This window comes from Podarcis bocagei (assembly GCF_964188305.1).
Source record: "Podarcis bocagei genome assembly, chromosome: 7".
NCBI lineage: Eukaryota > Metazoa > Chordata > Lepidosauria > Squamata > Lacertidae > Podarcis > Podarcis bocagei.
In genome coordinates this window covers 91,192,249-91,220,243 of record NC_138132.1, presented here as the reverse complement: position 1 = coordinate 91,220,243, position 27,995 = coordinate 91,192,249, and the positions used below count along the sequence as shown (strand labels likewise).

The 27,995-nt window shown below is 48.7% G+C and overlaps 1 protein-coding gene across 1 annotated transcript; it reads right to left on the bottom strand.

The window, feature by feature from the left end:
- Positions 1-228: 228 nt before the first annotated feature.
- On the bottom strand, positions 229-27,499 carry ARID5A (AT-rich interaction domain 5A). The gene is made up of 7 exons (XM_081200951.1): positions 27,352-27,499; positions 17,216-17,370; positions 9,335-9,524; positions 8,616-8,668; positions 5,148-5,245; positions 3,674-3,836; positions 229-2,136 (listed from the first exon to the last, which is right to left on the bottom strand). Exons 1-7 carry the CDS (start codon positions 27,353-27,355, stop codon positions 610-612), a joined length of 2,190 nt encoding a protein of 729 aa, XP_081057077.1. The 5' UTR covers positions 27,356-27,499; the 3' UTR covers positions 229-609.
- Positions 27,500-27,995: the final 496 nt, after the last annotated feature.

Genomic DNA, 27,995 nt, shown 5'->3' with positions numbered 1-27,995 from the left:
ATGGTGCAGTGCACTTGCAAAGCAACTGCAACACTCAACTGGGCATGGATTCCATTGACTGGCTGGGATTCTTTTCTTCCCACGCTGCGGAGAGGATTCCGTTCATGCACAGAGTGCCGTTTGCTGGCCAGTAAGCTCCCCTCCCCTCTGAGCAGGCTCAGGGCACCTCTCTGCACAAAGGAAGCCACCCTCAGCCCCTCCCCCACAGCCAAGCTCAGAGACCTTGAGGACTAGGCACTTGTGTTTATAATATAGGAAAGAATTGGAATGGAATTGCGCCCAGCATTACCACAGATATAAATCTCTCTTTATAGGAGCTTTGTTCCCTAATGGTTGTTGTTGTTCTTTTGCGCACATCATTTGCATATCATACCAGATACAAATACATTTCAAAGTTCAAGAGTTTTGCGGGTGAGTGGAAGTGTTTGGTTTCTGTTTAAAAATGGAAATTACACGGTCCTGACAGTTGCATCCCTGCTGCTTTCCCAGGGAAGAGCCTTCAAAGCTCGGCAGTCCCAAATGCTGGCACCGCAGCGCAGCTGCAGATTCCAACTTGTGGTGTGCCTGGTCCAAAAACCTTGCCGCCCCCCGGGGGCTCCCGGCTGGGGGCTACAGCTTGGTGTTCCGGTGGAAGGCTGAGACGTGGGGGGAGGCGTAGGCTGGCTGGCTGTGCCACGTTGAAACCGGGTAGAGACGGTGGCGGAGCACACTGTCGTAGGAGGTGGGGTAGTGGGCCAGCGGCTGACACAGGTCAGAGGCCTGAACGGAAGCAGTTAATAAGGGGGTGGGGAAGGCCGGGATAATGAACGGACTGATGGACAGGGAAGGAATCAGTGAGGCCGACTGCCCTTTCAAGTGCTCCCCCGGGGCGCTAAAGTTCACAGGGAGCCTCAACATCGTCCCTTTGTACATATCCTGAACCTGAGGCACGGGAGCAACTGGAAAACCTGAACTCTGCACAGCAGCCTTGGGCTTTGCCACCGCCTGCTGGCCGCTGGGGGAAGTGCCACGCTCCAGCCCATTGCTGGACTGCGCCTCCTTGACAAAAGGGGTGACGGCCTTCAGCCTCTTGCCCTGCAGGAACAGCTCCTCTTCCATGGCTCGTTTCTTCTGAGCCAAACTGCCGGCCTGCGCCTGAGAAACGGAATGGCCTCCGTTCTTGAGGACTTGTGGGCTGACCTTGGCCAGGGTGGCCATCGGGGGCACCCACGAGGGCTTGGCGTGGGGAAAGGGGGAGGAGCCTCTCTTGCCCCCGGGGCTGCTCACCCGGAAGGGGGAGGTTTGCTGCTGACCATCCCCTCTCCAGGAGGGCAGAGGCTGACTCGGCTTCCGGCGGAGATCTTCTGGCTGGTCCTCGGAGCCTTCCTGCTTTTTCTGAGGCAGGCGACTCAACAGCACATCGCTGCCAGGCTGCTGATAGGCAGAAGCTGCTGCCACCTCCGGGAAATTCTTAAAGCCACCATAATACTCCACTGGTCCTCGAAGAGGATGGCAACTTATGGGTTTCATGACCTCACCTCGGGATGTGTGGAAGTAGCCCCTGACGAGAGGTAGACCAGGCGATGGGTGGCCCCCGCAGCAAGCGTCGTCTGCTTTCTGAGGCAGGTGGCCCTCCGTGAGGCTCGGGGACGCTTTCAACCCCCCTTCACTGGCTTTCGAGGGCTGAGAGGAACCAGCTGAGCCCATGGACCCGTGCACCTCCCGCGCTGGAGTTTGCGCCTCTTTCAGGGGGAGGCTGGTGGCCAGCGGATTCTTGGGACCAGCCTCTGTGTCCGAGCCAGGGATCTCTCGGATCCTGGCCTTCTTGTACTCTGGGCAGTGGCTGAGGTGCTTCTGGTGACCATACAGGGACTCATCCTTGCTCACCTGAGCCAGGAGCTTCTTCTTGGCCAAGGGAGACATGATGCCGTGGTTCCCTTTGAAGTAGAAGCTGGAGAAGAGACGCTTGTAGCCCTCGGAGCAGCCGTGGGCACGGCAGTTGCCATGGCAGGCATCAGGCGCCTGGCTCTCAGAGGCCTCGCGGCCGTTTGGAAGAGAGGGGCACCCCTCGGGCTGCTCTTGCAGTTGGCTCTGCTCAGGGTCGCTGGCAGGCTTGGCGGCAGAGGCAGCATCAGGGGTCGGCTTCTCTGGCAAGATCTGCAATCAAAAGAGACATTTACGGTACAGGTGGAGATTGGGACCTGTCAGGAAGGGGGGAGGCAACTTGGGGTACAGGAAATGTTTCCATTCACTGGTTGGCAAATGGAGCACATAAGGGGCAGCCACAGGTAATATCAAACCTGTACTATTAATTCGTCGCTGCAGCTGTTTCGCTTCCAAGGAATCCTTGTCTGTTCCTTCTGCGCTTGCCAGTTCAGAACTGCACTTCATGCCCCTAATAACATGGACTGTGGTGCATGGAAAGTTAAGCCAGTGAACTGGGTTCCCTCCGGCTGCCTTGGACTGCAACTTGCCTCAGCCCCAGCCAGAATGCCAAGCCCCACCCTGCTGTTGTTTTCACCCCACAAGATACAGCAGAGGGTGCAGAGAATGTTCCTTACTACTACTCTCTCTACAGCTCAGAAACTCAGGTCTGTGCATTCTCTGCACTTGAAACAAGAAAATGAACTAAATCAGCCCAAACTCCTATTGCAGCCTGAATTAAAGGATGAAAATAAAAATGCTTTTGCACACTGTTTTCTACGTGGTGCCTCAAAACCCTGACTTTTGGCAGATGGAATTTCAGCAGGAACTGCCTGCTCACTTCAGGGGAAAAAAGGCTTGAAGCTTACATTTAAAAAACCATTATCAGGAACCCGAGTTCTGATCCAGTGCCAAACACTGCAGAATACACAGCAACCCAGCTAAACCAGATATGGGGAAACTTCAGCCCTCTGGATGGTGCTGAACCAAAACTCCCATCATTCCTGGCCACCAAGACTCCTTGCAGGGGTTTATGGAAGCTGTAGTTCAGCAACATCGTGAAGCCCACAAGGTTCCAGCCAACTGTGCTACACGCTTCTAAGATTTACCAGTTTCCATGCCAAAGGCCATTGCTGCCAGCCCTGCTCCTCCACTCCCCCATCTGCAAATCTTCCTGCTCAGCCTCCTAGACCAGTGACAGCACCTCTGACCCACAAGGCCATTTCCTCCAAACCACCCCTGAAGTCCTACGAGGTGTCAGGCGCTGGGCAGGTACACACACCAATTTACCCTGGCCTTTGACACCTGAGGAGAATTAAGAGGCAAAGCAAATAAGATGAAGGTGGTTGTTATTGACTGACCGCTAGAGGGCAGTCAAGCTCCAAAAATCTTCCAAGGCAAAGGTATTGGTGGTACAGTGGACCCTCGGGTTGCGAATGTGATCTGTGCGGAAGGCACGTTCGCAATCTGCAGCGCTGTGTCTGCGCATGCGCGGGTCATGATTCAGCACTTCTGCGCATGTACAAAGCGCAATTTAGTGCTTCTGCACATGCGCTAGCGCCGAAACCCGGAAGTAGCCTGTTCTGGTACTTCCAGGTTTGGCGCAGTGTGCAACCCAAAAACGCGCAACCTGAAGTGTCTGTAACCCAATGTATGACTGTATTTATTAGCCCAGAAAAAAGACCAGGGGGCGGGAGGCATAAGGTCCCCCCAAATTACACTGCCCCAATGTTTTGGCACCCAAACCCCACCAGCTCTGGGAGAGCTTTACCTGGTCCCTCAGCTTCTCCTTCTTGGCCCTCTTCTTCTCCACAGGCCCACTCCCTTTGGCCCCCTTTGGCTCTCTGGACACCTTGTACTGCTTCCGGGGCTTGGCAGGGGGCAGGGGTTTGTCGTCTTCGCCTTTCAGGTGCCGGACGTACGGGAGGACCAGCCTGAGAAGCAGGTGCAAGCCAAGGAAAAGAACATCATGACATGGCGGGGCGGTGAGAGGCCATTGAAGTTCCTCAGCCCCACAGCCAATCCACACATGCAGAATTTCCCACAGATTCTGCCAAACGCAGCAGATTTTTGACTCCTAAGAATCTCAGCTGTCCTTTTAAATCTTTTTAAAAAGTGTTTAGTCCTCATGGTTGTGAAAGTGTGTTTGAAATACACAAGCAGTATCTCCAGCCCAAAGTTGCCAGTGAAAGCTCAGTTTTAGAATAATTACCTGCCTTTCTCCATTAAGCTACTCCTTGCCAAAATTATATATATATGGAGCAAAACCTGCTAAAGCATTGATAAGCCCAAGTTACGAGCTTTGACTACGTATACTTTACTGCAGAGCCATAAACGGCTTTAAATTTATCAGTTAGTTACAGCAGCGGAGCATGCTCACAACCTGTCCAGGGAGGAAGTATGCACCCTCGCCAGGGGGCTGTGAGCGGAGGGTGAAGGAGCTCCCTGCGCCTGGCCAGCCCCTGCCACCAAAGTGACACGAGTCGTGGGAGCGACACCGGTGCAGGGCTGGCCCAGGGAGGGCGGCGTGAGCACCCCCCCCATGTGCCCAGGGCAGTTGCCCCAGAAGCCCCCCCATGCTATGCCCTTGGTGAGTTACATTTAAATAAAAGCCAGCACATCACCATGAGGTACCTTTTGGAGATACCGAAGGAAGTGCAAAATAGTTCTGTTTATTAAACCAGGTTTTTGATTCTTAGAAGGAACTGGCATAGATACTTAGAAAGGAACAGAAAGTGACCTTTTCCTTCCCTATTACTGAAACACACCAGAAGCAAAATAGTCCAAAAAATTAAAAGAGCACGAAACTAAAGTTGTGGCTGATTGATCTCTTACTTATAAATGTATTTTACTGAAGGCTTTGCTTATTTATTTGCAGTTCAGTTCAAGTGCAAAATCCAAGAGAGACTTTCTGGGTGCAACATTTAGATCCACTGTCTTGCCCAGGGAGCTGAAGTGGGGTCCTCCAGATCTTATGGCTGGACTACAACACCCAGCCATGCTGGATGAGGCCAGCAGGAGTTGGAGTCCCTCCACATCTGTGGAGAACCCCATTCTCTGCCCCTGGCCTTGTTTGTGCCTCCCAGGCAGGTCTCTTTCTTGCAGGAGCAGGTAGGTCACGCAGCTCCTGGCCCCTCCAGACATTATTGGACTGCAAGACCCAGCCAGCGCAGTCCAGCAACATCTGGAGGGTGCCAGGATGGCAAAGGCTAGTGAAAAGAGAAGCAGCAGCAGCAGTCCAATACCTCTCGTAATGCCTCCGCGTGCAAGTAGCAGCGCTGGTGCTCCCTGGGCTGCCCCCCAACATGTCATACACGTTCTTCCAAAGACGCCTCCCAGTGACCTACAATGGGAAGCAATTGAGTGAAACCCAGAGATGCCAAGAGATGCCAAGTCGGTATTACGAACACACAAACATTCACAATTCATAAGAAAAGATAAACCATCCCTTGTCAGGATGGGGGAAGGAGAATGTCAGCTGCTGGGGAACACAATTTTGAGAGTGCTCCTGCTTGTGGGCTCAGCCACTGTGACCTACAGGCTACAGGATGCTGGACTCAATGAGCATTTGGTCTGATCCGGCAGGCAGCTTCTTCTTAGCCTCTCCCAGCTTCAGGATTCAAAATGTAGTTTGCAATAATGAGGTTGCCCTAAATTACAGCAGCAACAACTGGAGCGGCATTTCACTGGCGCCCTACCTGCACTATGCACTTAAAGCAGTACCATACCACTTTAAACAGTCATGGCTTCCCGGGAAGTGCAGTTTGCTAAGGGTGCTGTTGGGAGACCACAATTCCCCTCACAGAGATGCCGTTCCCAGAACGGTTGAACAATCAATCCCTCTTCCCAGGGAACTCTGGGAATTTTAGCCCCCTTAGCAAGCGACGTTTCCCATGATTCTCTGGGGGGATTCCATGACTATTTAAAGTGGTATGATAGTGCGTTAAATGTGTGCTGCAGCGGTTACCTTGCTTGAGGTGAGGGTTTGATTCGCAATGTTTTTATTTGTGTTTGCTGAAAATGGCACTCCTCTGATCGCCACTGCCTCACACCCAACTCCTATGCTGGGCTTAAGAGTCCGCTTTTGCCCACCAGAGCTAGCTGGCCTCTCTCTCCCTCTCTCTTCCCCCCCCCACCTTGTTCTTCACACAGCTGTGAGCATCAATAACATCATTGACTCACTGTTATGTTCTCGTAAACTACTTTTTCTCCACCGTCACCTTGCCAATGTATTTTGATAACAAGAGATGCCTGTCATGAGCTGCTTTGAGCACCCTTTGCTGTGGAAAGGTAGCGTATAAATGAATTAAATCAATCAGGCAAATCCATCAATCAATCAATGGGCCATTTTAGATCACTGGAGATTTGGGACAAACTTACAAGGTATCTGTCAGGTGTCAAACAGGCTGTCAGTGGCCAGTTATGTCCCCATCTCACCAAAAACTGGAATAATACTTTCATGGCAACAGTGTTAGCTGTAGTATGTCCTTTCTTACTGCTTATAGAAACTGGTGGCTGTTATATTTGTATGGTATATTGTCTGGCGATAATACAGTGGTACCTCAGATTGCAAACTTAATCTGTTTCGGAAGTCCGTTCTTAAACAAAATCCATTCTTAAACCGAGGCGCACTTTCCCTAATGAGGCCTCCCGCTGCCGGTGCCCTTCCACCGTTCGGATTCCATTTGTAGACTGAGGTAAAGTTCGCAAACCGAAACACTACTTCCGGTTTTGCAGAAATCATATACCGAATAGTTCATAAACAGGACTGTTCTTAAACCGAGGTACCACTGTAAACCAATATGAAAATAGCGTTGTTTAAAGTGGCAGAGAGATATTTCTAGATTTGTCTGGCAGGGCAAGAAGCCTAGAATAAAATTTAAAATTCTAACAGATGCAAAGGAAAGAGGTGGATTTGCCCTGCCAGACTTTAAACTTTACTATGAATCAGCAACTTTCTGCTGGTTGAAAGAATGGCTGCTTCTTGAAAACACAGACATTTTGGATTTAGAAGCTTTTAACAATGTATTTGGATGGCATGCATATCTGTGGTATGATAAGGTCAAAGCACATAAAGCATTTAAGAACCATATTGTCAGGAAAGCATTGTTTAATGTTTGGATAAGATATAAGGATTTGTTAGGGGGGGGAAACCCAAGATGGTTGTCACCAATGGAAGTGAAGGCACAGAAAAAGCTCAATATGGAGGCCAAATGGCCGAAATATTGGAAAATTCTGGAACAAGAGGGAAATAGACTGAAATTGCAGAGTTTTGAGAAACTAAAAAATAAAGTGCGAGATTGGCTTCATTATTATCAGATAATGGAGGCATATAATTCGGACAAGAAAATTGGTTTCCAGGTGGAAAAATCAAAATTAGAAACAGAACTGTTAGAACCCAAAACTAAGATTTTGTCAAGGATGTACAACCTGCTGTTGAAAAGGAATACTCAGGATGAAACGGTGAAATCGGTTATGATTAAATGGGCACAAGATGTTGGACATAATATAATGATGGCTGACTGGGAACAGTTATGGACCACAGGCATGAAGTTTACGGCATGTAATGCCTTAAGAGAGAATATTATGAAAATGGTATACAGGTGGTACATGACCCCAGTCAAGCTTGCAAAAATCTATCATTTGCCCGATAACAAATGTTGGAAATGTAAAGAAACTGAAGGAACATTCTTTCACCTTTGGTGGACGTGCCCAAGGATTAAGGCTTTCTGGGAGATGATCTATAATGAATTGAAAAAAGTATTTAAATATACCTTCCTGAAGAAACCAGAGGCCTTTCTCCTGGGCATAGTCGGCCAATTGGTGCCAAAGAAGGATAGAACTTTTTTTATGTATGCCACAACAGCAGCAAGAATACTCACTCAAAGTATTGGAAGACACAAGATTTACCCACTCTGGAAGAATGGCAGATGAAGTTGATGGACTATATGGAACTGGCGGAAATGACTGGCAGAATCTGAGACCAGGGAGAAGAGTCGGTGGAAGAAGATTGGAAGAAATTTAAAGACTATTTACAGAAATATTGTAAAATTAATGAATGTTAGAATGATGTTGGATAGAAACTAAGTGGTTTTTAGCTGCAATACTATAAGGGAATATGAAAAATGGATTACTAATAGGTAAAGATTTAATGTTACCATATTTTAAGATTAAAGATTAGGATAAATAGAGAGGGGAAGGATTTGCTGAGCCAACAAACTGAATTGGAATACAAAAAAGGGAGGCGTGAGGAGGTCCGGGAAACAAGCTAATGAAAAATAAGTAATGGAAAGACTGAGTTGTTTTTAATTATTTTTATTTTGTATTTTTATTTTTATTTTCCTTATTATTTTGTAATATCTTGAAAACCTTAATAAATTTCTTATTAAAAAAAAGAAAAGAAAATAGTGTTGTTTAGGCTTTATGTTCTGTTGCTGGCTGCTATGGGTACATTTAGTGGAACACAAATAAAGCACCCAAGGCAGCCTTAGCTAATCTGCTACCCTCCTGAGGTTTTGGACTAGGACTTGCATCAATAATAATTATAAATTTATTTATACCATGGCTTTTTCCTTGTCAGACTCAAGGCAGCTTACAGATAAAAACAACTGCTAAAATCATTTTAAAAACCAATCATTAAAATACAGCAAAACATTGATACAATTAAAACGATAGATAGAAAAATGATAGACAGATTTATAATTTCTTCTTACCAGTTCGTAGGCTCCCAGCTTTTCCACAACTTTGTAGATCTTAAACAGGTTAACTAGAAGAAGAAGAAGAAGGAACACATCCAGGAATCAGCTTAGCAAGAGATAACAACAGACTGCAGTTCCTTGGAAGTGCAGAAAACCTCCTTCCTGAAGACCAAAGGTTTCATTTAGGCAAGCCTCTGGTCCTCATGGCTGCAAAGTTGTGCTTGAAAGGGCCTGGTCACTTATCACATGGCCTTTTAAAAAAATGAGGCAAGGGGCAGGGGAGTGGGGGTTAAGCTTTCCCTCCAGAGCCATGACCTCAGGTTAAAAAACGAAAAAACACCACACACAGAGCAATTAGCACAGGAACCAATATGAGGAGGTTTTGGGGATTTTTTAATGATCATTGACACATGGGGAAGTGGGGTGATCAAGATCAAGGCTGGAGTGGAAAGGCTTAAACCTCCCCCATGCCTGGTTTTTTAATTTATTTTTTAGAACCACTACATGATGCTACCATTTGCCACTCCTCCAGCTTCGGAGGGACTAGGTCCAAATTCCAGTGGCTGAGGGCTCCTTGGACCTTCCTAGGGCACCAGAAGAATTGGAATAAATAATACATACTTTTTTAAAGGTAAGATAAATTTATGGAAATATCTGCAGAAATGTGGAGAACTGAATTTGACACTGGAAAATGGGGACCTGAGGGAAACCAAAATGGAGGGCAAGGGACGTACTCTGCTTGAAGCCGAGGTGAGGCACCCTCTCGATGGGCGTGTGGCGGTCCTTCATGAACTTGTATAGGCTGACAAGGAAGGCCTGCTCCTCTTCCTTCTCGCTGCTGGGCACCTGCTCATCTCCAGAGTCCTCTGCTGGGCTCTTCTCACCCGCTTCCAAAGCCCCATCTGCCTTGCTTTCAGGAGACCCCTGAGGTGTGAGGACGACACACAAATCTAAGCAATGGAGAAATCAAGGAGGAGGAGGAGGAGCACAAGACCAGCCAAGACCCAGAGAGCCGAAGTGAAAATAAATCCCAGCAGATGGCCAAGATGGTGATTCTTTTTGTTGTATTTTTATCCTTGATTACATTTATGCTCCATCTTTTCTCCAAGGACCTCAAGGTGGTCACATGCTGTGCCGAAGAAATATTTCACGTTCCGCTCCCCCTCCAAAAAACAATTTGCCATCCGTTGATGAGAAAAGGAATTGATCTTGGAAATTACCAATGGGGGGACAATATTGATGGCCTTTTTATGACTTGGGTGCAAGGCTTTTGGCATATTTAGTTTACTTCTGAGGCAGCAGGAGGGTCCTTTCTTCGTTCCACAAATCACCTCATAAGTGGTCTGTGCTCTGCAGCCTTCCCGGGTGCCCATGCGGGGAAGCATCAGGAGGGAGCCCCTCCCACGTGGCTTGTTCAGGTCAGGAAGTGTGAGCAGCTGGGGAGGCTGCAGATATCTAGAGAAATGTTCACTGGAAAGATAACACACACCTACACCAACCTTTGGCCTGAGGAGGCCACATTCACACCATACATTGAAAGCACTATGATCAGGACCGTCCTGCCCACAACGCAGAGGGAAGCAGCCCTCCTCAGGCGGCAGAATCCTTTGGGGAGGTGTCCCCACAGGCACCCCACCCACCACCGCCATGTAAGCCCAGAAAGTGAGGCTGTGGGGTGGGGGGGTGTCAGCCCCTTCCCATTTCGCCTCAAGCAGCAAAACAGGGCGGCCACCCCTGATAAACAGTTATAGCTTCACCCACAGAATTCTGGGTGTTTTGTTAAGTTTGTTAAGGTTGCTGAGAATTGTTAGGAGACCCTGATTCCCCTCACAGAGCGACAATTCCCAGAGTTCCCTGGGAAGAGCGACAGATTGTTAAGGCAGCCTGGGAATGGTATCTGGATGAGGAGAACACGTTTGAGTGCTATAGCTGCATGGTGTGAATGTGGTCTATGACAGAGAAAGAGCAAGACCCCGTGCCCAACAGAATTCTACAGAGCCCTGAGAAGGAAAGAGGAAAATGGAAGTTTGTTTTCACAGGGGAAATACAGGTTTCTGCACAGCACTGACTGGCAGCATCTCTGCAGGGTTTCAGGGGCCGACCTGGAGAGAGAAGTGTTCAGCTCTTAGAAATCCTCAAAGATCATCATGCAAAAATAATACTATATGCTGCTCTTTAGTTGTACGGAATTTCATCTGCTGGGTGACTCCGTCTTGGCCCGGCCTGCCTCTAAGTTAAGGTTACCAGATTTTTTTCAATGAATTCGGGGACACTTTTCAACTTCCTACTAAATAGATAGATTTTGTCAGGGGACTGATTTGTAAATCCGGAGACTGTCCCAGGAATACGGGGACGTCTGGTAACCTTTCTCTAAGTCAGCCTTTGCCAACCTGATGCCCTCTAAGCATTTTGGAGGGCAACTCCCATCAGCCCCAGCCAGCACAGGCAGATGGGAGCTGTAGTCTAAAACATCTGGAAGGCCCCAGATTGGTAAAGACTGCTCTAACTGTTGGACAGCACAACCCTTGGCCCCCAGATGAGGGCTCAAAATGCAGCCACAAGGTTGCCTGGATTTCCATTCCCAGCTTATTGTGATTTTGCTGTGTATACTTTAAACCAGTTTCTAATTTAAAAATGCAGGCAGGGGGCGGGGAGTGTCTTCTTATGGGGCCAAAATCATTTGCTCTTGAAGAAACAGAAAACAGATGGGACTCTGTTTTGGTTTTGAACAGCTGAATAAGCCAGAGCTCTGGAACTCATGACCTGCAACCCCGGACTCACTTAGCAGGGGAAGGGAATAACAAGGAGTCTGTTTTCCCCAGAGAGAGCAGAAAGGGCTGCAGCAGAAGCTGAAGAAAGTCCACAGACAGCGCTCCCTTCTCGCGCCACCTCCAGCGCATGCAGACTATCTTGCTTTACACGCAAAAGGCCCCTAGCCTCTCCAGGTAGGGCTGCTGGGGAAAGACCCTTGCCTTGCACAAAATCCAGAGAGCTACTGCCAGTCAGGTCTGTACTGAGCTAAATGGAACAGCCGTCCCCTTCAGGAGAAGGCAGCTTCTGGTGATCCAAGATCACAGACTTCAAAGCTGGGCAAAAAGAACAAAAATTAGTGGCTGTGCAGATTGTGGGAAGCACCTCCGTGGCCCAAAACATGGTGCCACAAATAACTAAAGCTGCAAGGTGGCTTGGGGGGGGGGGAGAGAGAAAGAGGAAGCCTGCTAAATCCCAATTCTCAGCTGAAACGTCTTTACAGTGGTGCCTCGCAAGACAAAATTAATTCGTTCTGCGAGTTTTGTCATCTTGCGATTTTTTTCGTCTTGCGAAGCACAGTGTCGGGAAAGTTTTGGAAAAGCTTCAAAAATCACCAAAGTCTTTAAAAACCTCAAAAAAGGCTACCACACCGCGTTCTATGAGTTGCTCCTCGAAGTCAAGTCGCAACTGTATTAACGGTGTTAAGAAAAAGGAAACAAACTTACAAGACATTTCCATCTTGAGAAGCAAGCCCATAGGGAAAATCGTCTTGCGAAGCAGCTCAAAAAACAAAAAACCCTTTCGTCTTGCGAGTTTTTTGTCTTGCGAGGCATTCGTCTTGCGAGGTACCACTGTACTTGACACCTGCCCTATCCTTCAGGGCATAAACCCTCTCAAGGTAGCTTACAAAAAGAGGGGAAACAATAAAACATAGGAAGATTTAGAATGCACTTAAAACCACCCCGACTAAATAAACACCTGTATATAAAAAGGACCCAGCTGTGCTCCCTTACTAGCTTGCATAAAAAGCCAATTAAATGCAGAGTGAAATGAAAACGGCTTTCCAGGTCTTCTTGAGGGCAGCTTACTAAAGAGGTCAGGTGTACTGTCAAGCTCGGCCATAGTGCTGATGTTATTTCGATATTGTTTTAATTGTCGGGTTTCTAGGACACCTCCAGGGTTTTTAAACAAAGGGGGGGGTGAGAAATAGCCACAGAATTTTTCTTTAAACAAACCTTCTGCTTGCAAGGCAGAGCTACGGCGTGTGCCATGGAAATGCCAGAATGCTTACACAGATTGGATCAGTCTCATTTCCCCCGCCCCACTTTCCGCACACAAAGCGCGGCTGTTCAATCCCATCAAGAGCTGTTTTTGTGGTCGGAGGCAATTTATTAGCTCCGAAGAGTCGCCAGCTTGTTCAGCTTAGAGAAAGAGAGAGAGAGATGTTGAGTGTATTATATGCCTGGGATTGGGCAGGCTGCCAACTTGGTCAGAGTGCTGGGATGTGTGAGAACACAAGGGACTGTTTCCAGGAAAACAGAACGGCACAAATTCTCACTCTCACACACCCTCCCGCCCTCAGCTCAAAAAACGTTTCTTGCGTTTTGTTTTCTTGGTTTTTTGTTCTAAATTTTCCAGAGTTATAAAACTTGTTGCTATTTTTGGTCAAGGCAGCTGCTCGGCACTCAACACGTCTGCTCCTTTCTATTCTTTTCCCCGCTCATGATAGACATGTTATTTTAGCTGTGGGGCTATTTATGGGGCTGCTTCTTTTTTCAAAAGAATCTAATTTTGAACTGGACAGAGAGCCAAGCTGACGGTGTTTGCAAAATGCTCTCTCCCCCAAGCGGTGGCTGCAGGGCTACCTAGGTCCTGCCTGAAGGAAATTTAGAGTCAACAAGTCTGCAGAGATTGTGAAATTTAGGAAGGGTTGCTGGCATTCAAGCTGAAGATAGAACACTGTATCTTTGCACGGGCCACTCCCCCCCCCCAATATTGCAGGTAACATGATACAAGCATGCTTCTCCCTACAGTGTGCGCATTCATTCCACCATCATATCCAGTCAAACTGGTGTTGCTGGCATTCATATAGTTTCCAAAACCTGTTGGACCGGCGATTGTGGCAGGACAAAAGAAACGTGTTTGTGTTTGTGTGTGGCAAATATCCCTGAACTATGCTTACTTTACACTCTTGTAAAATTATTGTCCGTCTCCAGCCTTACTTTACCTGGCATTATGCACCATGCTAATCAATTGCACTCCAGCTCATGTTGTGAGGATAAAGCAAGAGAGTCACATGCATGAATGGAAGGCAATATGCAAGTGTGATGAGACAGATGGACCCACATTCTGCAATGCCTTTCTAGGAGTGCTGAGCTATAAAAGGTCAGCCCTCATCTGCCCCATTCCAAAGTGGTCCAAATTCTGCAAAAATTATTTTCAGAGATTGAAAGGGAAGAAAAGGATGGCCCACCACCACCCAACTACTTCTTAGCAACAGAGAGCTCATTTCAGAAGTTCACACAGGTTTCTTCTCCCCAACATACACGACACTTGCATTTTCAGTTTCTCTCTTTTGATGCTAAACCCTCTGGTTTCAAAAATTTGACGTTCTCCTCCATTCATTTCTTGTTTAAACCCTGCCCACAAACCTAGGCAAAAGTGAGCTACTCAACTGCCAACACTGAAGAGTCTATGTGCCACGGTGGAGAGTGGGGGTGGTGAAGAGAGAGAGGTGGATGAACCCCCAAACTTACTAGGGGTTGCAGACTCCAAGTTGCTTTGAACTATTATATTTTGGGTTGACAAGCCAAGATATTAGCATGCAGTTGCTGCCTCCCACCCTTTGCATGAGCCATAATTTTAACCAGGAAGTCGCTAATGAACTACAGTTTCCTATTTCATCCAAACTAGGAAACTAAGGGCTACCCGCCCTTGGTTTAAGATTCTGGCTTGTTCCAAAGCTGGCAACCCATCGTTTCCTTGTTTCTATGAAACAGTTAACTATGGTCAATAAAATATTTCCTGCTTTAAACGCAACTTGCATGAAGGGCAAAATGTGCGTTCATTTCTTGGCTTGTGAAACCAAAGTAATGGTAACCCAAACCAACTCAGTGAGTCAGCAACCTATAGTATGATGGCAGGTTTTTAAGCCAAGATATGATCCTCTAAACCAGCTCTCTCTCAACTCAATTCAACTTCCAAGTCACTCCATAAACAGGTCCAAAAAATCAAGAGAGAGTTCAGTAGCCAGACCCAGGACAAGCAATCAGAGAAGCACTCCCAAAATGAAGCTGCCAGTTTGCTGGGGGGGGGGGTGGAATAACTAACTGAGGCTGGCTCCCCATTTTCCCATTTTGATTTGAAGGAAGCCAGCATTTCTGGGGCAATAGTAACTTTTTGCCAATTCAGGTCTGTGTTCTGCATGGGTCACAGCCTGACTCCAGGTAGATGGCACTAGTGGTGCTGCCATCATTTTTATACCTATACACACACACACACACACACACACACACACCCCAGCAGCCTTTCTGAGTTTCTGTCAAAGACGTGACATGAGAATTGTAGGGGCAGAAATAGAAAAGGCATCATTGGCAAGTCGGCACCAGGCACTCCAAGAATCCAAATTCCAATCATGCTTGGAAGGATTGTCTTGAGGTGCAGATTTTTCATTAGAGCTCCTGGGTCCTAATACCCGACATTTTTATATGATTCTACAGAACCTTTCATTTTGCACCCCTTGTAACAAAACTTCCATTTTTAAGTGATAAGCAATCCACTTGTTTTACTGCGTCTATGCGAGGGGACAACCCTGAAGATCCCCAAGAAGGAAAGATTTTGTTCTCTATCTTATTCAAAGCTGAAACAAAATACAGACAAGATACTAAGAAATATCTCAGATTTAAGCTGGCATATGCAAGTTGGGAATTTTGGAAAGTCCTTTTCTTTTTTCTTTGCTCCAATTCCACCTTTATTGCCACTAAATTGCAAGTACTACAGGTACACCCCATTCCATTTAAAGCCTAGGGACGCGGCTGGCGCTGTGGTCTAAACCACTGAGCCTCTTGGGCTTGCCGATCGGAAGGTCAACAGTTTAAATTCCCACAACAGAGTGAGCTCCCATTGCTCTGTCCCAGCTCCTGCCAATCTAGCAGTCTGAAAGCATGCCAGTGCAAGTAGATAAATAGGTACTGCTGTGGCAGAAAGGTAAACCGTGTTTCCGTGCGCTCTGGTTTCTGTCACGGTGTTCTGTTGCACCAGAAGCGATTTAGTCATGCTGGCCATATGATCTGGAAAGCTGTCTGTTAGACAAACATTGGCTCCCTTGGCCTGAAAGCGAGATGAGCGCCACAACCCCATAGTCACCTTTGACTGGACTTAACCATCCAGGGGTCCTTTACCTTTACCTTTTATTCCATTTACAGAATAAGCCTCGGGGTGATAGAATGGTTTGCTCTGATGTTTGAACCTGAGCCTGCCCACAAACAGTTGCTTGTTTAGGCCTGACAAACTTGCACCTGAAAGCATAGTTTGAACCTGATTTTCAAACCAGATTCAGCTAACTGGGGTTCGCTGCTATGTCTGAATTTACAGACCACTGACAAACCACATTCTGGGCCACTGCTCCAGTTCAAGATGTGAGTGCAGAACACATGGGAAAAAAGAAACAGACAAGCAGGTCTATCCTACTGTATGCTTGTACTTCTGGGAGATCAAAGTATGGGTAGCCCAAACCATGGTTCCACAATATGTCAAAATCCAGCCTCTATATTGTGCCTCCTCACTCAATGCTTTCAAAGCCCACAGAGCCTTTGCTTACTATTTTGATCCTTGTCCCAAAACAAAATGAAGCCTAAACACCTGAAACTTAGAGCAAGTGTGACAGAGTTAAGCTGCATCTAGTATTATGAAGATAAGCCTAAACAAGTCTTCTATGCCTTCCTGCAGTTTGTTGTAATATCCAACACTGCACAAACTGTGGTTAATCCAACCTATGATTTGTTGAAACAAGCCAACTTCAAATGGTAGGTTATGAAACCAGCTTGTTTCAACAAACCATAGGTTAGAGTTTATGGTTTGGCTGGAACACTAAACAATGATTAATCTAGAATGGAAGCAGAGGCTTTCTACCTCCCACTTACAGCCAAGCCGGAGGTGTGTGAGCATAAGGTTTGCTGAGGCTCGTCCTTGCATGAGTGCTGCCTAAGAGTGTTCAGTCTAGACCAGGAAGAGGCAAGTTCAAAGCCCCAACGAACCACTAAGCTCATTGGGTGATGCTGGGCCAATCACTAATCTTTCTCCCAGGATTCAAGCAAGGATAAAATAAGACTCTGCCCAGAGATTCTTAGAGGAAGAATGGGATAAATATGTTATTCACTAGCTACACCAGAACTTGTCATGTCTCTGTCATGTCTGCTGTTGAAAATTTAGATTGCAGGCTGCTGTATGTTTAGTGTATTGTGGCCATTCATGGCACCCATTGATTAAACAAACACATCCAAATCTAGAGTTATGCCAATGCCAGCAAGTTGCCTTCCAGGTGTTTTGGACTACCACTCCCATCAGCCCCTGCGGCTCTAGAGCAGTGGTTCTCAACCTGTGGGTCCCCAGATATTGTTGGACTACAACTCCCATCATCCCTGAGCTCTGGCCTTGCTAGCTAGGGGTGATGGGAGTTGTAGTTCAACAACATCTGGGGACCCACAGGTTGAGAAAGGCTGCTCTAGAGGGCTACAGGTTGGCAAAAGGTTGGTATAGCTGTGATTTGCAAAGGCCAGGATCTAAAGGTTTTGAAAGAATATCATCACAGATGTGTTAGGATTCTTGGCTTTTGTGATGCAATTATTATTACAATTTTCACTCACCACTTCTTCCAGCTTTTCTGGCGTGTTTTGATGCTCCTCATCGCCAGGGCTTCCCACTGCAGTCTCTTCTGCCAGGGACAGCACCAGAGCATTCTGGGATTCGCTCTCAGCCATGGGAATGGTCTTCTTTTTCCGCTTGCCTTTAAGGCTGGGTGCTGTGTCAAGGGAGAAGAGTTGAGAAGCCATTAAGAACCAAGATCCAAGTCCCATTCCCCTCAAATCAAGAGACCTTGAGTGACAGGGACCCCTACCCTAAATCCCAGCAATAGCCAAACCCACCTCAGGAAGACCAAGGAGGAAACACCCCCTGAAGACATTTGAGGCAGAGGAGAGGCTGCCGGCCTACTGCCCACCGCCACCTGCTCCTCTGGGGTAGGGGCACAGTTCAGAGGTACAATTCCTGGAGTCTCCAGGAAAGAAGGATGAAGCCACTTTGAGAACTATTGCTCTGTGAGGGGAAACCCTCATTGCCCTTAACAAACTGCAGCTCTCATAATCCCTTGGGGAAAACCATGACTATTTAAAGTGGTATTGTACTGCTTAAAATGTGTGGTACAAATGTGGTCTAAATCTCAACCTCTGCCCGCAGGCCCCACGTGGCCCATGGATTAGCTGTCTCCATCTCCTGCTGCTCTGCCTCAACAGCACCCAGAATCTATGTCTCCTCCATGGTCTGCCTCCGACAAGAAATTCTGGGCAGGAGACAGCGATGCTTGGCTCTAAGGTGGGGCCCCAGCTGAGACTCCACTGGAGCGGTTTTCTTAGAAGAGATGTCTCCTTTGACGCATGCAGCTCAATGGTTTCCTGCTTGGAGGTGCAATTGCACACAAGAGCAAGTGCGAATACGGCAGACGGGCAAGACTACAGAGTTTCCACTTTCGCTTTCAAGGTGGTTTCCTGAATGGTGTGAGCCTTGCCCCCACCAGCCACATCCTTCCCTCCTAGACGCTCGTCAACCAACTGCCACAAGCAAGCCCTCCAAAGTCCACTCTCAATGCAAAAATCACCTCCTTTTTGCATGTGGAGACGCAGGGAGCCTCTTGCGCAGTCAGGGGTTTATTGAATACACCCATCATTTCCACCTGACAGTGCAGCTGAGGGAGTGTGAAGCCAAGATGGGCTGCAGGCAGCAAAACAACTCTCCTGGTACTTGGGAAAGTGAAAAAGCCTCACTCTTGAAGCTTTCATCCAAGCCAGGGAATATCACCTTTTTGGCTGCATGCTCTAACCATTTTATGTTAATCTGTGCCTCTCCTGCCAAAATGCTTAAAATGGAGCAAGGGTAAAATGAGTATTTGAACCTTTTATGACTCAATTTACACCAAAGTGATTTACAGGAGAAAAAACTTGTACAAATTTACATAATGAAAGAACTATCAAAAACTACATAATGAAAAGTGACGATTCAGAAATATTAGTTAAGGAAGCATTTTTAGGAAGGCACCTTATACAGTGTAAGACCAACAATCCCTCGAGCTCCACATTGTCTACAGTGACTCTCCAGGTTTCAGACAGTGGACACTCCCTGCCCCGCCTGGGAGATGATGCTCTAAGCACTGAGTTACGGTCCTTCCCTCATCCATTCACCAAAGGATTCTCACCACAAAGTCAACAGAATGCTCTCAAGAATTCACCCAAGTCTTCAATTTCACCATTCAACATGAAATTCAGAAACAAAGATAAATTTTACCTCAAAATTCAAGTGTTTTCAGACCTTTCAGTATCTTGTCTGGTTTCTGGCAAGTGTCAACTGTCAACTGCTAAATCCCACTGAACGTTATCAGTCAAATATTACCTCCTGCCAACACTCAAAACCACCGTTTCTTGTCTGCTATGAAATACTGCCAAATGCCAAGCAAGAAACAGTGAAATCAAAATATTGTCACATGTCAAAATAACTACTGAATACTCAGTGAATATTAAACATACAGGGAGTAGCTGGAGAACATTTGGTACATAAAATTCACAGAGGACAGAATCTGGTTCAGATCTCACCAGATCCACACTCTCTCTGTGGCCTGAGGTGACCCACACTCCATGATCCTGAGCTTTCCATCTGCAATACAGTGGCAATTCTGACAGACTTATTGGAAGTTTTACTACGGTAATATTTCTGAGGGACTCTGGACACTCAAAACATGTCCATCATCCTCTCTCACTAGCCAAAACAAAGCAGCACTTGACAATATTTTGGGAAGTCTTCTGCATCCTTGGCCGGCCTTAACGTTACTTGAATCCTGTCCAAGAAAACCAAATTGGTGTTTCTTTCAGAGAGCATCCCGGGAGAATGGAGGTTATTGTGGCTTCCCAGGAACAAGCTACTTCCAGCTGATGACAGCACACGTCATCATTTGGAAGAGCTGCATCAGGGCTTTTTGTGGAAGGTTGTGACGTAGGAAGGAGAGCAGGGAAGAAGCTGGCAAAGTGCGAAAGATAAACCAAGAAATGATCTTATTTATACTACTTGCATACAGTCATCAGGAACGGTAATTCACAGAGATGATGATGATGATGATGATGATACTTACCGTATTTTTCGGACTATTGGACGCACCGGTCCATAGGACGCACCTAGATTGGGGGGGGGGGAAATAAAGGCAAAAAAAATTTATCCCCCCCCCAGGCGCGGGGCTGGGGCGGGGAAGCCCGAGCTTCCCCCTCCCCCAGAACGGGACCCAGAGCCATGCTTTGGCATCGCTCTGGGAACTTGCGGGGCTGGGGGAGGAGGAAGCCTTCCGCCAACCTCCAAACCATGTCGGGAGACAGCGGGATGGCGCGCTGCGCCTCTCCCGCTGTCCCCCGAGCTTGTGGGGCTGGCGGTGGGGCTCTCCTGAAGCCGGGAGGTTGTGGGGATGGTGGGGGGGGGAGAAGCAGGCTTGCTTCTCCCTCCCCCAGCCTCCCGATCAGGTCGGGGAAAAGCGGGATAGCGGAGCGCCGCCATCCCGCTTTTCCACGACCTGATCTGGAGGTTGTGGGGCTGGTGGGGGGGAGAAGCAGGCTTGCTTCTCCCTCCCCCAGCCTCCCGATCAGGTCGGGGAAAAGCGGGATAGCGGAGCGCCGCCATCCCGCTTTCCCCCGACCTGATCTGGAGGTTGTGGGGCTGGTGGGGGGGAGAAGCAGGCTTGCTTCTCCCTCCCCCAGCCTCCCGATCAGGTCGGGGAAAAGCGGGATAGCGGAGCGCCGCCATCCCGCTTTCCCCCGACCTGATCTGGAGGTTGTGGGGCTGGTGGGGGGGAGAAGCAGGCTTGCTTCTCCCTCCCCCAGCCTCCCGATCAGGTCGGGGAAAAGCGGGATAGCGGAGCGCCGCCATCCCGCTTTCCCCCGACCTGATCTGGAGGTTGTGGGGCTGGTGGGGGGGAGAAGCAGGCTTGCTTCTCCCTCCCCCAGCCTCCCGATCAGGTCGGGGGAAAGCGGGATAGCGGAGCGCCGCCATCCCGCTTTCCCCCGACCTGATCTGGAGGTTGTGGGGCTGGTGGGGGGGAGAAGCAGGCTTGCTTCTCCCTCCCCCAGCCTCCCGATCAGGTCGGGGAAAAGCGGGATAGCGGAGCGCCGCCATCCCGCTTTTCCACGACCTGATCTGGAGGTTGTGGGGATGGTGGGGGGGAGAAGCAGGCTTGCTTCTCCCCCCGCCAGCCTCCAGATCAGGTCGGGGAATAGCGGGGTGGCGGCTCTGCGCCTCCCCGCTGTCCCCAGCTTTTGGGTGCAGGCTGCTGCCCGCAAGCCTTGCGAGCCCGCGGGACATCCCGCCGGGCTTGCAAGACTTGGGATAGCTTCCTGAAGCCTGGAGAGCGAGAGGGGTCGGTGCGCACGGACCCCTCTCGCTCTCCAGGCTTCAGCAAAAGCCTGCATTCGCACCATAGGACGCACACACATTTCCCCTTCATTTTTGGAGGGGAAAAAGTGCGTCCTATAGTGCGAAAAATACGGTATATGCCACCCATCTGAGTTGCCCCAGCCACTCTGGGCGGCTCCCAATAAAATAATAAAAACACAGTAAGATAACCATTAGAAACTTCCCTGCCTTCACATATCTTCTCAAAGTCATAGAATTCTTTACCTGCTTGACATCTGATGGGACGGCGTTGCACACAGTGGGCACATAAGCAAAGCCCTGCGCCCACAAATTTACAATCCTCCCAGGTGGAGAAAAGGCCCCATTTCTAAAAAGAGGCAAAGCAGACAGGGTGGGGTGGGAAGAAGCTGAGGGTGGCAAATGTTTTATCCACCTCACTCCCCCCCCCCCATATTTTCTGGCCACTTTTGCCCCTTTCCCAAACATTTCACCCTTCCCTGCAAGCCAACTGCACACTATTCACCACCCCATGTCAATGGGAGGGGGGCAAGGGGGAGACTAGCAATGGGGCGCAGAAGGCTTTAATCATTCCAAATGTGCCAAATTCAAATACGCAAAGCTCTCACCCAACACCAAATTGTGAGATTTCGGCTTTTGTGACGTGTTTTGCTGTTTTATTTTTCTACATTATTTGGAAAATGTCACCTTTTTTTATTCATTCCTATTCCATGTTTTATTTTTATGTATGCTGTCTCCATACTTGCTGTAGGCCATTTCTCCTTTGCCTCTGTTGACCTGTGGTCATCTAGGTAAAAACCTTCTCCGTTTTGGAAAACTTTAATCCGCTTCAGTGACTGGGTTCCTAGCACATGGCACTACAATAGCTGTCTAAAAAATCAACAAAAGGTACTTTGGGCAAACAAAGACTCCAAACCCAGGAGCAGAGGAAGAGGCTGGCTGCTCACTCTCTCTCTGGAGTAAAACAGAAGGAAAACAGAGTTTTGAGCCCTTTCCAGTCCTCTGCCCCCTCATCCATTTCCAGCTCATGTTTGCTAAAAGAGTTTGTATGTTTCCCTCCCTCTCAGACCCCCTGCAGGAGTCAGTGAGCTCACCCTAAACACTCACATACTGCACAATGAGGCAGTGGGGGGGGGGGGGGAGAGAGAAAGAAGAAGAGAATTATAAAAAGGAGGGGGAAGCCTTCCAGTTGAATGTTCTCTGGAAATGAGATCATAGCCCACGGCAGCCAAAACAAGTCCAGCTTCTGAGAGGATTACTGGACATGATGACAACTTTGGGAAACAAAAAAAAGAAAAAAGGAAAGGGTGGGGAGGGAGAAACCAGCTTAGTCCCCCCCCCCTTTAAGCTTTCACAAGGAATTAAAGGAGGCATGGGGAGGTGGCACTGGTAACCCCCCCAACTCAGTGCCAAGGTGAACATCTTTTATGAAAAATGTGGGTGGGTTTGGGGAAGGGACAGGGGGAGTAAAATACCCATGAAACCCAAACAAGTTAAATTGGAAGCAGAGTCCTCTGCACCCCCCTCCAGACAAATGCCCCTCATTCACTTCAGAAAAAGTAGTCTGGTTTGGAGGGGGGGTTGGGGGGGTTACTATCGAACGATGCTTGGTTAAGTATTGGGAACGAAAGCCAAAACAGCTGCTCTTCTTCCACCCGCTACCTCCAAAATGATTTATCTAGAAAAGTCACCTGAACCCCCTTCCACCATTTGAGGGTTTGGGGGGGGGAGAGGTGACTTGGCTGCTTCTGCCACCACCATTGCCACCTGTTCATGAGACAGGCCACTCCAAGCTCTTGCAAACCCAAGAGAGCAACGTCCGTGCAAGTGGGAATAGCAAAGCCAGCCCTCATGTGAACTGGAAGAGAAGTAGAGGGAACTGGTCTTTCTGCCCAACTCCCCCCACCTAAAATGGTTTTCAATCTGAAGCCACAGCTCTGCATTTCAGTTTCCTCTGACAGTCCTAAAAACACCTGTTTTTTTAATTCCCTCCTGGCCCCCACCATACAAAACAGCTGCTTGCGGGACTCTGTGCGGCTTAAATAAAAACAATTGTTTTCCATCCACAGTTGTGGAATTGACGCATGGGTGGGAGAGGGGGGAGCACACCAGCTTCACAGTCTGTAACCTCAGCAGAGAGAGAGACAAAGAGAGCGAGAGGAATGTGCTGACCTCAACCCAATTATTTGTCCTTCCATCTGGGGCAGATTTAAGGCTTTTGGAGTGATGTGCCGCCCCATCCCAGCGCAGGCCCCAAGTGGGGTAGTAGCCTCAAACCCATTTCAGAGATGAGGAAACAGAATAAGGAAGTAAAATAATGCCATGGGGGGAGTCAGGATGGTGTCCTCCCTTCCAGAAAGACTGAAGGGGAATTAATTACTTCGTCGAACAATGGCAGGTTAATTTATGGAACTCTCTGCCACAAGTCACAAGACTTGTATAAAAAGTGGAATACACTTAGGGTTGTAACCAATGCTAGTCCTACTCAGAGTAGACCCACTGAAGTTGACAGACATATCTAACTTGGGTTTGTTCTTTTCAATAGGCATACTCTGAGTAGAACTTAGTTGGATACAACCCATGGTGACTAATTCAATGGCTCATAATGACAAAGACTAATGGAACCTCCATCTTCAGGGCTACTCTACCTTTGGCTGCCAGATGCCAGGGACCAACAACATTGAGGCCCTGCTGATGGGCCTCCCAGAGGCATCAGGTTGGCTGAGTAAGAAAAAGAATGATGGGTTCAATGGACCTTTGGCCTGATCCAGCCATGGCAGATCTTATAAGGGCAGTTGCCCAAGGAGAGATCTCAGAACAGCCATTTCAGAGCTGCTATTTGAAGCCTCTTTCCAGAGAAAGCAACTTAAAAACAACAACCCAGCAATAAAAACCTCAAACACAATGACAAAACATCAGGGAATGAAATGGGGAAATAAGATTGTCAGTGCCAGTAAGTTAAAAAAAAAAAAAATACAGTTAAAGAGAAGAACCACAGATCAGTTTCAAAACTTCAGGGTGAATCATAGAAATCAGACACAGCTTAAAGGCTATGAGCTCATTGTGTTTGTTGTTCTCAAGAGTTGGAGGGGCAGGAAGGAGGGGTGGTCTCTGCCTAAGCCTTCTGTAGAGCAGGGGTGGGGAATCTGTAGCCCTCCACAGAATCACAGAATTGTAGAGTTGGAAGGGACTCTCTAGTCCAACCCCTGGCAATGCAGAAATCCATGAGCGATGGCCATCCAACCTCTGCTTAAAACCTCCAATGGTGGAGAGCCTACCATCTTCCGAGGGAGACCGTTCCACTGTCAGAAGATTCTTCCTGATGTTTAGTCGGAATCTCCTTTCTTGTAATTTGAAGCCATTGATTCGAGTCCTACCCACCAGAGCAGGAGAAAACAAGCTTGCTCCATCTTCCATGTGACAACCCTTGAGATATTTTGTTCAACTCCAGTTCACCAGTGACCAGGCTAACTGGGGCTGATGAGCGTTGGGAGCCCAGAAATGTGTGGAAGGCCATGGGTTCCTCAACCGTGCTCCAGAATACAGACCCCTGTCCCACCCTAGAAACACATGTAGCTGTCTTGGACTGAATTGGACAACTGGTCCATCTAGCTCAGTATTGTCCACACTGGCCAGCAGCTGCTCTCCAGGGTGTCAGGCACAGCAAGGGTCTTTTCCCCCAGCCCTACCTGGAGATGCTTTTGGGGACTGAAGCTGGGACTTCCACATCTCTACCACGAACAACGCCCCTTTCACAATCTTATCTGGCTTCCCACCTATAGCTTTTAAGAAAGCAGCATTAATCACTGTTTCGCTCGTAAGGAAGTGAAGCCTGCATTTCATCTCAACGGCATTGTGACATGCGGCCTGAGAAGGCAGAAGACCAGCAGGCCACTCCATCTCCGGAGGGAATGTCCCGCGAAGCACATTGATCTCTCAGCATCACCAACAAATGACCTCATTCTATGTGTGGGCTGCTCCTTATATAGCATGTGTAAGATCAGGGAACATCAGGAGAGCCAGTTGTGGATCTCCTGCATAACATGTAGGTTGGCCCCAGCGTCCACACCTGTGTGGCCCATAATATGCCCAGCGCCAGGAGAGAGATGTGATTCCACAGGAGCACAGAAAAAACAAAGAAAGTGGAAGTGGGTCCAGAAACCAGCAGCACACTCCCTTTAAAAAAATAAATAAAAGTGCCCACCCCAGCTCTCGAGGTGCAGCAATATCCTTGAAAGCATGCGGACAACTGCTTCCGACCTCTCAGAGGAATATTTTCAGTGGTAGAAGGTGGGGCTTCAGAGCATTTGTCTCGCCCAGGAAGAACAGATTATGCCAATGAGAAACAAAAAGCAAAAAACGCTAGAATAAAATTATGCAAAAGTAAGAGAGAAGATCCGCCAATGCACTCCGCTTGTGGGATTTTATACAGGCTGCAGAATTCAGTTCTTCTCAGTGCAGGATTTGGAATGGATGAATGCGACACTTGAAAATGGGGATGGGGAACCACTGGCCTTCCAGATGTTTTGCCAGACCCCACACTTCCAGTTGCCTCTGACCATTGGACAAGCCAGCTGGGAGTGATGGGAGTGAAAAGTTCAACAGCATCTGGCCTAAAGGAAGTGGAGTGTGTGTACATGTGAACAAGGGTGATTTCTTAAAGGACCCCCCACTCCACGACTGCAACACCCTTCTGAACTGGAAGAGCTGAGGCGCCGCTGGCATTTCAAATTCCCTGGCTCCTGGTCAGCTCCTGCTTTGCCAATGATGCCAGGATGCGGTTTTATTTTGCAGCGATTTGTATCCCTCTTTCTCACAGGGTCAACCATTTCTTCCACTCCTAGGTATGCCAAGCAGCCGATGAAAGAAAGGAGACTGCCGGCTCAGTCCTTCCACAAGCAGATGCGCTATTCATTCAGTGAAAAAAAATGTTCTTGGGAAAATGAGAAAGGTCAACAACCTAGAAAAACATTTCTGGGCTGATGCGGAAGCAGCAGCCGAAAGCCGTTAGCATCTTCAAAGAATGTAGATCAAGCCACTTTCAGGAAATGACACCGAGTACAATACACCCAGGGCTGCGTGCACACACTTCATTCAATATAGCACATATTCTTTTAACTCTTCAGGGGCCGTGAGATTGGCAGGGCGGGAGTGTGGTGGGACGGGGAGGCCTCTTCTGGGAATGCGGGGGGGGGCGGGGGGGCTTTTGCTCACAGCTGACACAATAAATTAGCTGAGAACAGCAAGAGATTAAAAACCACAACAGGAAAAGGAATGACCAAATATGAGAAGGCAGTGCTGAAATTGACTAAATTGGAGGGGGGGGGGAGAAAGAGAGAAGAGAACTGAAATCAAAATTACCAGAAAGTCCAGGAAGGACTTTAAACAATCCGCGCGGGGGGGGGGGGCGGTAGGTGGAAATCTCCTTATAAGTACTGGGAAAACACGCAAGAAAACTTCAGACAAAGTTTATGCTGGGTTTCTTTTTTTAAGGATCCAGTCACGTGGACGGAGTTGGCATGCCCCATGTTCCGAATACCAAGCGGGGGGAGCGGGGGGGGGAGCTTGTTTTGTTTTAACAGCAAACTAAGACGATTTCCAACAAGAAAACTGGCTGGCTTGGCAGACCGCGTCCCCCCGCCTCCCGCAACCCGCCCTCTGTTCTTTCCTCCACCTGCTCAGAAATGCAAACTCAGTGACTTTTGCAACTTAATCGCCGCCAATTATTATCTGCTGAGCCGCGCAAAACGGGAAAGAGGATTTGCCTAGAGCCCGGTCCGATGGTTCCCCGAGCAGGAAAACAACAACAGTCGCGCATCGCTTGGACCCCCCCCCCCAGCCCGCCCCAAAGCGGACACAGCTGAAAACAAGGCATCCCGAAGAAGACCAGCTCCTTCCTCGCTCCCCCCCCCCCCCCGGGAAGGCGACGGGGTAAAAGTCGGATCTTCGCGGATAAACGGGATTCGGGAGAATTCTCCCAAGCGGGTCAAAGAAAGGAAGCGGCTTCGTTTTATTGCAATCTACACTCGCTAGAAACAACTCTCCGGAAACAACTAACTGTTATAATTGATCTCCGAGGAGGGAAAACGCGTGTCCCCCCCGCGACAAACACCCCAAGTTTCCCCACCTCCACCCCGATCAGAAGTCTCCCCTCCAGCAGAGGTTCCTAAACGCAAACAAGACTTTGGATCAGCGCAGGGGGTCCAAACCGACCCTCCCCTCTGTCCCCCACCCCTCGCTTCTCGGCCGGCCAAAAGGAAGCGCCTCCGAGCAAGTTGCTAGTCCTCAGCGCGCCCCGAAGCGCCCGCCCCGCTGGCCCGCTCACCCATCGCCCGGAGCGCCGATCCTGCCCGGCTCCGCACCCGCCGCAGCTCCCATGTGATGCTCCGTCCGCACCACCACTGAGCCAGCAGCGCTTTCTCTCCGCGGAGCGCGGCTCGCCGGGCGCCTCATCCTGCGCGCTGATAGGGCGGCGCCGAGCACCCGCCTCAGGCGATTAGGGAGAAGGGCCGTCACTCAGGCCAAAGGGACCCGCCTGCTCGGTCCGAGTGGATTCTGGGAAGTGTGGTTCTGAGAGAAGGAAACTTCTGCAGCATTAATAAAAAAGGTGTTCTTCAATCCTTCCCAGTGGGACAGCCATCCTTGTTTGCTGTGGTGAAAGTAACAATCTTCCACAGGATCCAGGTGTTTCAGTTGACATCTTGGGACTGCTGGGAGCTGTCCAAATCATCTGGAGGGCATCTGGCTGGGGATGGCGGCTTAGGGGTGCTGCCCTATACAGTACTGAGGACCCAGGTCCAGAACAGCCACAATGGAGATGGCAGAAGAATCCCTCGCAGAGCCTTTGGGGAGGGCTAAGCCAGGGTGTGGCCCTCCAGAGGTCCTTGGCCCCCAGCTCCCATCAGCCACCCAATTAGCACAGCCATCAGTCAGGGATGAGGGTGGTCCAGCAACCTCTGACAAGGACCA